Source organism: Tiliqua scincoides, chromosome 1 (assembly GCF_035046505.1).
Source record: "Tiliqua scincoides isolate rTilSci1 chromosome 1, rTilSci1.hap2, whole genome shotgun sequence".
In the NCBI taxonomy this organism is placed as follows: Eukaryota; Metazoa; Chordata; class Lepidosauria; order Squamata; family Scincidae; genus Tiliqua; species Tiliqua scincoides.
The window spans coordinates 63034763-63046913 of NC_089821.1; the positions used below are offsets into that span (position 1 = coordinate 63034763).

At 43.3% G+C, this 12151-nt stretch overlaps 1 protein-coding gene across 2 annotated transcripts in view; it reads left to right on the top strand.

Annotated features, from left to right (window-relative positions):
- The window catches only part of RAB3IL1 (RAB3A interacting protein like 1), a 42311-nt gene extending 36348 nt beyond the window's left edge, over positions 1 to 5963 (top strand). For both annotated transcript variants that reach the window (XM_066630013.1, XM_066630019.1), the window contains 2 exons: positions 384 to 450; positions 2109 to 5963. In XM_066630013.1, coding sequence (XP_066486110.1) covers positions 384 to 450; positions 2109 to 2191 — 150 coding nt within the window. In that variant the 3' untranslated portion in view covers positions 2192 to 5963. The remainder of the gene's footprint in view (positions 1 to 383; positions 451 to 2108) is intronic.
- Positions 5964 to 12151: the final 6188 nt, after the last annotated feature.

The following is a 12151-nucleotide window of genomic DNA, read 5'->3' on the forward strand; positions in this document are numbered from 1 at the left end:
AAACAACCCACTTCAGAAGACCATAATCCTGAAATATGCCAAGTCCTCCTTAAAGAAAAAAGGAGAGAAATATTCTTTGTAAATTGCCCAGGTTTCTGCTTCAAAGAAATAACTCTGGATTTCTCTGAAAACTGTGTGTCCCGTCCCCCCCAATATAAGGAAATGTTCTTATTTGTATAGCATTTGCCTTCCCTTTTTCTTGGGTGCCCTCTTTTCCCCATGAGATATTGATTATGTAGTGAGCCCAGAGTCACATTTGCATGCATGGTCTCCTTCCTCCATGTGTTGAACACAGGTAATGCGGAGGCTACATGAATATGAAATGACATGTATTTGACCATGACAAATTTGCACATAACTTGCATGTTTTTTCTTTTTTTCAGATTACAGCAGTATGCAACTTCTTCACCTACATTCGCTACATCCAGCAGGGACTGGTGAGACAGGATCGTAAGTAGTCAGGTGGCCTCCCTCTTTTTGGATGTAGAGGCCTGACTGGTTCCCTCTTTAGTAGTTAGCTCAAAGTCTGCCCAACCACCCCACTTCCTGTATCAGGACCACTGAATTGGAGCTGAATTTGCAGCTTTTCATTTAGAACTCACAGGAGGGAATCACTACTTCCTCTTGTTCCTAGCTGTATAAGTGTAAGATGGGATGGAAGCAATGGTCAGTTTGAAAGGGGGGGGGGGGTGTCAGTGAAAATCAAAACCAGTGTAAAAGGAATGAAGTGACTGACATTAACATGGCTGGAAACCTGCATTTGATCTTAATAGAACCTGGGCCACTTGCAGTCAAGAACGTTGATTGGCCTAAAGCTGCTGCCTGAATTCAGGTCTACAGGTACCTGACAAATTGATGAATGTACATAGAGTGGTGGCAAGCTATATTTTTAAGCTTGGGTGTGAGTGCTATGCTCCTTGGTAGCCGTAGATTGGCCAAGCAATTTGGAGCCAGCTCTCTTGGGCAGTGATTCCCAAACTTTCTAGTACCGGGACCCACTTCTAAAAATGGCACTCTTTTGGGATCCACATAGCTTTATGAGACAAAAAAAAGTTTAACTTTACCAGCTGCTTAAGCTTCCATTTTTATCCTTTTGACCATGGTTGGGGGGACGGGACTGCCTTCTGGAACATTTGTTGAGCTCCACATTCATCATATTATGACATTTATGGTGGCCAAAATTCCTCTACGACGGGCATTTGATAAGAAGTGAGCATTTAATCGCAAGTAGGTGACCATGCTTCATATGTGGTTCACTTTCCATAGGGCTCAATATATTTCTGTTGTCACTGTCAGTTTTGCAACCCACCAAAAATCGGGTCACAACCCACTGGTGGGTCCCAACCCACAGTTTGTTCTAGGGCATCCTGGACATGACTACATGTCAGTGTTCCTTGTCTGTGGGTTTGGGACCTGTAGATTTGACCCAGTGCAGGTCAGGAGGGCCTCGCTGTATCTCCTGGATATGATGGGAAGACTCTTCTTGTTGCATCCGGGAGGGATCCCTTCTGAAAACCAGGGAGGCTGAGGAAGGCCTTCATGGTCTTCAGAAGGCCTGCCAGAGGCCTCTAAAAGGCACTTCTGGTCTCTATCCAAAGCCGGAAGTACCTTTTGGAGCCCTCTGGCAGGACTCCTGAGGCTGGGGCTCCCCAGGTCTCAGAAGCCCTGCTGGATGGGACTGGAAGAGTCTTCCAGTCTTGAAGGTACAGGGAGGTACATGTCCAGGAGGCAAAGGGAGGGCCAACCTGCAGATTTGATTATTTGTGAATTTTGGTATCCGCAGAGGGTCCAGGAACGGATCACCTGTGGAATCTGAGGTCCAACTGTATATCTGACATTAAGTTGTCAGGTAGGCAGTAGCCTACCATATCTGCTCCACAAGGGAGGTAGTAGTTGCCTGGCCTTCAGTAGCTATTTGACAGGTGTTTCTTGCCTTCTTCATGGAGCACTGTAGGAGGAGAAGTGTGGCTGTACTTCTTCCTGCTTTGTGGGAACTCTTTTCAGATCATGAGGGTTTCCAGAGAGAGAGAGAGAGTGCAGAACAAGCTGGATTAGTTTTGCTGAAGGGGTTTCGGGCTTATTTCCCTCTTCTCTTTTTAATTTTGCAGTGGAGTTGATGTACTGGGAAATCATGCGGCTCAGAAAGGAAATGTCCATGGCCAAGCTGGGGTTCTATCCCAGTGAGATGTAGCTGGGGATTGACGGTCATGTAGAGGATCAAGGTAGAGTTACTCCATCAGGCAAGCTAGCATGTCTGCTGATGATGAAAGCTGTCTGCAGTAAACTGAAGACAAAAAAAGCACAGGTTTCCCGGTTGAATGATTTGCTGCTCTTCCTGACAGTGCCTATGAAATGCAGACTGACCCAGGAAAAGGTATAACTGAGTGAGGACCCCTCTGGACTCTTCTTCTCTATGCATTCCAGTCCACAACCAGTTTGTGTCCAGTATTCTTACCAGAACTCCTTTTGCTGGTCCTGAGAGACCTATGCTGGACTTTGGGCTCATGATCTCCTTCCTGCTTTAAGACAGAAGAGCATTCCCGCACAAAAACAGAAAGATTTGAACTATATGGCCCAGCTGCTAGCTCCAGCTGTTGCTAGGGAGCATTTGCTCTTCAAATGCCAGCACTGCACAATGACTTTGCTTAATAGCTGCAAATTTTGTGTTCTTCCAGTGTTTCCAAGGCTGCTCCCCCCCCGGGGGGGGCGCCTGCAAGAGTCACAAAGAATTATTTTGATTCTGTTTATAGCTCAGGGTTTGCCATTTGGGTTGTGTAGCAGATCCCATACCTCGCCCTGTGGAGGAAGGCATCTATTCTAGGCTGAACCCCTTGATGAGAGCCTCTGTTGTGGTTCAAGAATGGGGAAGTTACATAACAGACAGTGGCTCGTAATTGTGCCGAAGTAATCTGCCTGAGGTGGCAAAAATACATTACCAGGGGTAGAGAGTTGGCTGCTATGTTAGTGTACCAAACAGCAGCTCTCTGCTACTGACATAATGATCTCTGCACTTGGGTTCCTCCGGTGTACCTTGTTACAATCTAAGCACTAGCAGGAGAGTTATTTCTACAGTGTTCCTGTAGAATCCCATGTAGCTCATTTTCAGCTGTGCTCTAAGTGTCCCATAGATACTTATGCCTGTCTTTGGATGTTAAAGTCTTGAGCCCTAAGCATTTGCTCTGTTGTGTCATTAACCTTAGAACTAATGATAAAAATTAAGTTCAGAGTCGCCTTGAAATCTTAGGGTTCTTGTCAGAATCAAAGCGTTTGTATGGTTTCTGCATTTTCTTAAAAAAATAAGGATATTATAATATCAATCAAATTATAATTGAGATTCAGTTGTAAAACTCAGTTTTGATACCGGTATCTCTCTGAGCATTGTAAAGACTTGATTTTGAATTTGGGAATTGTGGATCTGGAAGACCTGTTGATTACTGACAAAATCAAAAGTCTATCCTAGCTTTTGATTTGGACATTTTTAAAAAGTGTGAGGTTTTTCTTTAGGGCATTGTGTGTGTCATCTAAAATGAGGGATACTGAGGCTGTCTTTGACCTGGAAGGTGAATCCTCTGCCCTGAGAGCCATTTCCCCTCTGTGGGCTGGTTGGTGGCTACTCAGTGATGAAGGAAGAATGCTCTTAATGCACTCATTTATTCTAATCGCATAGATGAGCATGGGTTTAGAGATTAAGCCCTGAAAACAATAGTCTATAGTTGGAACCTTCCCTTAAAAGAGATAGTGTTAAAAACATCTGCGGTCATACTAAGCATCATCCCCTTTGGTTCCATTGGGCAAAAACATCTGGCTTATGGTAAACACATTCCTGCTGCAGTTTTGTCATTTGATACCTGTAGCATATGCCTGCTTCTTTGTTAGCTCTGGCACTTCCAATTCCTCTCCCTGGAGGAGTGGTATTTTATGAGTGTGAGAAGGAAGTGATCACTTTCCGTTAGTACAACATTGGGATTGTGTACAACGGAGATTACTTTGTTCTATTGGAGGTGGTGTTTTGTTTTGAAGTAACTCTCCTTAGTATTACAGGTAAGTTGATGTCCTGTTGGACATGGGGCAATTGGGGAAGGGGAAAACTTTGTGTTCCTTGCTGCTCAATGGTCATGGCTACTGTTCCAGAGCTTGGTGCCATCCTGATCACTTCCAGTAGCACTTGCATGCTAAGGATTATAGTAAATATATAGATATGTATACACAAAATAGAAACTCTTCTCCCCAAAAATGTAACTGGGAGAAAATATTATTGGAATTATGCTTACAGGAGAACAGGTTGCAACAACATTTGCTTCTTTCTGCTTCAGTGGACAATGCTCGTTTTAAGTGAAATGATGAGCAGTGCTCAAATCAGTCTGCTTGACCCATTTCCATCCCTGTTATGTTCTAGTTCCATTTTCCACATCTGCAGAAATAGCAAAGCAAATTGGTGTCTAGCAAATGCGTTAAGCAAGAATTTTGAGCATCCAAACCTCCTTTATCTAAATTTTCTTGTCTGGGTTCTTGGGGCTGCCAGTAGTTTCCTGTGCTATGCAACTCATTTTGGATGGACAAGTACATTCCATGTACTTTGCAATTGCTTCATTTAGACCACACATTCCCATCATATTCTTAAGAGGTACAGACCCTGAGTGAAGACTAGGTTTGCATGCAAAGGTGAATAAAATTTGGCAGTGAACAAAGCAGTGAGACAGAGACTGAACATTTATCTTGCAAATACAGCATAGGTGATGTGATTTACATGGGTAAACCATGTTCATAGATAATTGCCCATAATCATGTTTATGTAGGGCTCAAACTGAATTTGAGATTACCTCCCACATTCCATGCCTTAAAAACCTTAATTTTCACCAGGTTGATTGCCTACAAGTGTAGAATGGAGTGAACAAACCCATTTGTGGTGCCCAGCTGCATTCCAGTGAGAAAGGTGACTAGCGTGCACATGCTTGCATTTTATATTGCAGTAGGAAGCCAATGTGGGGGTGAGCGGCTACCACAGAAGAAAGTTTGGTCCTTGTAGTAGGACATGTAATACAATATGATCTTTATATTAACATTTTCAGCTCTAGTGGAAGGGATAATATCTCATTGCTGGGAAACTGCTGCCTTTGAATCCAGAATTATAAAACTGGTATTAGAGCATGTTTTTAGCATTTCCCAGATGGAAATAGAGACACTGCTGTGTACTTTTCATACCCTTAACCTGGCACCAGGGTTCATTTACTGGGTGTCGCAGTCCTGTTACATTTATGAAGGCTTTTTTCTGCCTGCTTAATTTATTTACTCTGTTAGCCATCAAATTGAATAATTCAAAATGAACTTCCATTATTTTCAGCCTGTGAAATAGGCTGTCCCTACATGATGTTGTTCATCATGTGTCAGCATTAGCACCAGAATCAAAATCCTTCCATTCAGAGACTCCTAGAGAGCCAGAAGATATCTAAACCTCAAAGGATAACTCTAGGGCACAAGTGAGCACACTAATGCATTTAAAAAAGACATTCCCAAAAAGCAGTTGGAGTGTATATAAGAGTTAAGAGCTCACATTCAGTTAGGTTAGTATTTGAGCAGATAATACAGAAGGAAAAATCAGGATTTTTAATCCTTGGCCACAATTGAATGGAACAGATGCTGGAACTGGGATCCCAGTCAAATCTTTTTTTTTTTTAACAAAAATGTTTTAAAAAACATTAGCTTTCCTCAAAAATCATTCTACTCCTCCCATCCCTACTTTTCCCAAGCCACTGGAGGGCACCTTTCTTTTTTATGTCTCTAATGTTTTTATGTCTCTAATGTAGAAGGGGCAACTGTTACGCTGTTATTATGAGTGCATTATTATCTCCTCCTTACTCATGTTCCTATTTTAATAAAATATATTGATCTCTATTTAATAAATAGACTCCAGTACCAACAGTGACACCCATTCTTATTGGGCTGTTTTATTCCTTTTGAAGTCTGCATGTATTCCAGTTGTAAAATAAACAGCAAGCTTTCAAAGCAGAACTTGGTGTGGGTTTTTCCCCCCTGTAAGGTTTAATCTTGACCTGGGGGGAGAATGTAGCTTCCTGTGGAGCAGAGGTGTGCCAAGAATTAATTTAAGAACACAATAGAATTGCGGGGAGGGGGGTGTCAGGATTACCTGTCAGCTGCAGCTTGACTTGATTAAGCAGTAATTAACCAATGAAAAACTGCTAATCTCAAACTGGGAAATCAAAGGCACATGTGTCCAGGGCTGGCAAGAGAACAGATACTTCTGCCTTGCCTGGTTCATGGTTGGTTAAATTATTAAAGGGCTAACTAAATGTGACATGCAACTGTGTAATGAAGTCTTGGCAGACTTTTACAGTGTTATATGGAGAGCAATCTAGGGAAGTTGAGTTTTTGAGTTGAGGAATGCTGGTGGGTGATGGTGCTTAAAACCCTTTCTCAGTCAACCATTTTTTGTTCAAAATCACCCCCTCCAGATGGATTTTCCCCATGAAATTTCAAATGCATAATTATTCTTCTAACAAAATGTCTGTGGGGGAGTAGCTATGGGTGTGATTTTGAGCAGAAAAAAAATGACTGGCAAGATAAGGGTTAAGACCATCCAATACTTCATTTTTCCCCCCCAGGATATCTGTTCAAGTTACTGAGTTTGGAAGGGGGTGGTGGGAAATAAACCACCACCAAAACCGTGATGTGTGGCAACCACTGTTGGCAGTAGTTTTACTTCCATTATGAAGTGGAGAGGAAGTGATCCACATGTGATCCACTCTGTTTTGTGCAACAAAATGGGTCTCATCCCCCATGGCCACATCCTGGTCTTGTTTGGAATGGTAAGATTCATTCTTTAGCAAGAATGCTTTGAGGATTTTTTAAAACTGATGTAGTCATAGCTGCAAAGCTCAACTTGCTAAGATTCCTGAGAGGCCTGGGCTGGAGGACAATATGGTTCTTGTTAATTTGAATTGGACTTCTGGTCCTTGGTGGAGCAGTTCTGAGGACAGTTGTCATTTCTGGATGTTGCCTTATTCTTCCTGCTACGGCAGTACCTAGAAAACACATTGCAAAGGTCATGTATGCTGAAGGAGCAGGGCAGAGATCAGGGTATTGGGGATATTTTGCTTACCCATTTCCCCCAGAGGTGCATTTGCACACTACTCCCAAAATTGCATTGTACCAACCTCTTTCTTAGGCCCCCCAAGAGAGAAATGCCTTCAGAAAAAATTCAACATACCTAAATCAGAGGTGGTTCAAACACAAACCATTGGGGGGGGGGGAGCATTAAGCTTTTTTCCAGAGCTGTCCATGGTGCTTCTGTATAAATCCCTATGTAAATCATATTCCGAAACTGCCTTCTTCTAAGAAAACAGCCCCCTCCCCCATTTTTTTTAACTGAGCACACAGCTCCAGCACTTCAGGATCTTCAGTAGAGTCTTGGGTGGGGGGTCCTTGAGTAAGAACACCTTGGAGAAAAGAATCCTTTTTGCAGTTGAGGAGCACCTGAGGCTTACCAAAAAAACAGCTACAGTGGGACTTCCTTAACCATGGATTCTGGACTAGCAGATTTGACTCAATGTGGGGGGCCAGCCCATGTCTGGAGGGCCTCAAGGACCTCCTAGTTGCATTGGGAAGGCACTTCCTGTTTTTGCCAAAATAGGAAGTGTCTTCCAGACATTGGCCAGAAGGCTTTCTGAAGCAGGGGGAGACTGTGAATAGCCTCCCCACCTCTCCGAAGGCCTCCCAGTGGTGCCTGGAAGGCATTTCCCACTTTCAGAAAATTCCCAAAACACAGTCTTTCACCTGCTTTTGGCAAATTCCTGTAACTCAACCTTTTGGCAAGTTTCTGAAACATGGGTGGTTTCCAAAATATGAGTTTTAGCCCGTTTTTGGCAAGTTTTCAAAACATGGGTTTTTGCCTCTTTTCAGCAAATTTCCAAAACTTCCAGATGTGTCTGGGAGGCTTTGTGAGGTGCAGAGAAGTCATGTGCTGTGATAGGAGTGATAAGGGGCTCCACCTTACTATTCCCTTAGTTGTTAAAAGAGACTGAATGAGCCTGCAGCAACACAAAAGATAATACTTTGGCAAAAATGGTTCATGCATCAGCACCTTCAGGAGGTGATTATAGATGTTTTTGTATGAGAGAGACAATTCAACTCTGTAACAACACCCCCCCCCCAAGTTGCTACTCTGATTTCAGAATTTGGGGGGGGGGGTGGAATGATGAAAAGTGAAATATATTACTGAATAGGGCTGAATTTGTTCTCTGCTCCTAGTGGTTTGTTTGTGAACCACTATGTTTCTCAGCTGATTATAGGTACCTACCTACAACTGAAGAGTTGCAAACAAAGTAGATTTCAAAGTGTAGTTCCTTATTATACAAAATAAGCCAAAGTTTAGTTTTTACTGACAGTGGGGAGGGGTATACCCTGCTAACAATTCAAGAAGCTCAAAATACCAAAAACAGCTATCTTTGCTGCAAAAATGGTGTGACATTAATGCTCTGAAAAAATTCAAAAAAATTATATTGGGCACTATTTTCACAGAAATAATTCAGACAATTTGGGGGGGGGTGAGCTCACTTCCACCCACTGGGAGCCCAATCCTGTGGTCGGCGGCATGGCTCTGTGCTGCCAAGTACAGTCACACATGTGCCATAAAGCACGTTCCCTGGGCTCCCACCTGTGCTAGCCCAGCGCTGGCCGGTGCTGGGCTAGCATGGGGTGGTCGCCCAGGTTCCATGGCTCGGCAGTCTCTCGGGGAGGAGGCGTTCTGGGGAGGCTGGTGGGGGGCAGAGGGAGGCGTGCCAGGGGAGGGAGGGAGGAGGATCTGCAGAGCTCCGCTACACAGGATCTAAGGTGCTCGGGGAGGGCTGTGCACCCTACACAAGTGCCTTTTCCTTACCTTTTGGTCTGCGGTAAAGTGAGTAGCCCCATTGTGGGGCTACTTACCTTACTTGGAGGAAGGGGGCTGGATTCGGTGGCAGCCCTCCTTGGTGCTGCCAAGCCTGAGCACCCCAGGCAGCTCAGGATTGGACTGTGGGTCATTTATGAACCATTGGGTGGATATGGGTTTTAAATTCCTCGCTTAGCCACAGATTTAGTAGCAGCTCACATTTTCCTGTAGACTCTGCAATGCCTTTTCCTTTTTTTTGTTTTTTTTTAAAGATAGGTTTCTAAAAGCTGATAAATGCTGGCATGTGTGAGAAAATGTTCCTGCTTGAAATGTAGCACCATGCATTAAACTCAGCCTGAAGTCCAAGACATGGTGTTGGACATTACATGACTGTAGCACCTTGGACTGAAGCTGGTACAGTGCTGCCTTACTGCTCTACTGCACAGACCCCTTTGGCTGCTACATGGTTTGATGACATCACATGTCATCACCAGACCTCTGGGAAGGCTGAGCTCCAAGCTATGCAGCTTTTCAGGGCTTTGAGCTGCATAGCCACACAGCTTAAAGGAAACACTGCTTAGCAGGCAGTAAGGTCAATTACTTCAGAGTAAATCAGGAATGGACTTGCAAAGTATTTGCACAGTTAAAGCATTTGCACTTTCCCCCCACCTTCCCAGTGACTGCATGCCCTGATGGAAGGAAAGATGATGTGTCCAGGCCAAAAGGAGCCTTTAGCACCTTTAGCACCTTTAGGCCAGCATCGGCCTGAGACTTTTATTACAGTTGTACTTTTTGAAACATTATAAGCTGCCTCAGGGGCCTCTTCAGAGATAGAATGACAGGTTATAAATGGATGAATAAGTCAATAAATAAAAGCTCTTTCTAAATGACTAACAAAAGAAGTAAACGTTGACGTGGACATTCTGTTTTGATTGGAAAAAAAGATATGCAAGGCTAAGGATGTTGTCTTGAAAAGACAGCTACTATCCTCAGCCACTGCACTGTATTTTGTAAATGGGAGAAGAATGATCCATATTGTGCCTTAATGTTTGTTTTATGCACTGTTTGCAATATCACAAAGACTCCATTGTGTTAAAAACAGAACTACACATAGTCTTGGTTCTATCAGCCCAGAGAGCAAGCACAAACACAACTGCCCCTTTCACAGGTTGTGCACAACCCATCCTTTCTGATCCAAACTATGCAGGAGGAGGCACAGTAACTGGTGAGCAGCAGCTGGTCTTCTTCCCATGCCTTCTCAGTAACATTGTAACAATCAAAACTACCCTACTCCTTGCAAGAGCAGCCAATGATATGGAATGGGAGCAGAGAAACTGCCTAAATGTTACAATGGAGGAAGGAGAGAGAATGAGATACAAATCACTGGGAGTCATTTAGTTTTCACACTGTAGTTTGCACCTAAGGTTGTAATATTAAACATAGGGGAAACAAGTTCCATTGAAATCATTGTTGCTTCAAGAAAACAGATTTAAGAGTAAATTTGCACGTATGTGTTGCTGCAAAATTTAATAACTGTATTAACTAACTATGTAATCAGTGCATGAAAGTTGTAGCAATATGTGTAGCATCTAGGACTCCCAAGAAGCAGTGAGAGAGGAAATGGATTATATGCCCTCTCTTCAGTCTTCTGGGTTTTATCAGGATGGGAGGGGGAGGCATACATCTTTCCACTTAGCATGAGGCCTAGGAAACACAAGTCACTCCTGTATTTATTGCACTAGGAAATTGACAGGAGCAAGATATGACTGAAGAAAACTCAAAAAGTGGAAACTTCTGTAGGTGAATTTAATCATACCTTCTCTATAGTGTCACCACTATAGCGATGAGACAGATTACTCCAGCTACACTAGCTGCCACTATAGCCAGTAAAGTGGAAGAGAAACCTGGGTCCCCTAAAACAGAAAAAATAGCCATACTAGTAGGGTGGATCATGTGTACCTTTCACAGATCTACAGCACAGGGACGTCAAAGGAAAATTTGACCAAGCAAGACCCAAACTACACTGTTGTATCGAACAATATTGCTATACGTCTAGGATCACTGCAAGAAAGGCAATGGATGTTCTGAGAGGTGACATTTGACTGGAAGTGGACTTAAAACAGAACCATTAGTCCTCTTGGATGCAGCTGAATTCTCAAGACACTTTGTGCATTCACTTGGGAGCTTCGCTTCTTTGGCTTTTGCATTGACCTCCTTGCCTTGCAGATATGCATGTCAGGCAGCAAACCATGCCTACTTTTATCAAAACACTTCAGCAAACCATGCCAGCATAAAGTGGCACATCTCACATCTACTTTATGCTGACTTTGTAAACAGGAGCGTGAGACAAGTGAATGTGGTGTCCTGTTTTATTAAACCAGGGGTCTCCAAACATTTTGGCCCATCAAATATCTGGTGTGGTGTTGAGGTTTGGAAAAAAAATTTAAATATAAAATTTAAATAAATAAATTAGAGATGGAACTTAGATGAGTGAATAAATGAATGAATGGGTCATTCATTCAACCTCTCCGGCCCTCAGAACACTCTAGACACAACCAGAGCACAGCTCTGGTCATGTTCAGTTGAGTGGGCCAGAGCCTTTCAGGGGACAAGAGGCTGGCTATGGGCCAGATAGAGGCTTGCCACGGGTTGCACCTGGCCATGGTTTGGAGACCCCTGTATTAAACTTATGCCTCTCAGGCACATCAGGAGAACACCATGCAGAGACTAAATAAAATCTAAAGTGAATGTGTGAAGGCATCTGAATTCTGGACTGTTATCATTGCCACTACTAAACCATACTGACAACCCTTACAAGGTTCTGGAAGTTTTTGCTATGGTAACAGTAAGGAACAGCTGAACCTTTATGCAACCAAGTATAGTGGATATAGAGTCACAAATAAACTGAAAGAAACAGTGTTGGATGAGAAGACCAATATCCACTGAGATGCCCAAATCCTTTACATCAGCATCTCTGGGTGATGAAAGAAGGCCAAAGGTTTCACTTGAGCACTCAATTTGCAAAAGCTTCCTCCTTCCCCATAGCCCAGCAGCCCCTTGACCTGCAACCTACTGATGCATGTGGTGCCACTGTGAGCCAGGGTCAGAGAACCATCACGGGTACATTCAAAGCTTCCTGGTATGTTCCGGCAAATCAGTGAGGAGGGGCATGGATTCCCCCAGCTGGGGTCACATTCATCAATGTCTGAAATGAAATAGTGTGACATAGGAGAAAGAAAAAAAATGCTCACAAAAAAAAAATCCTGC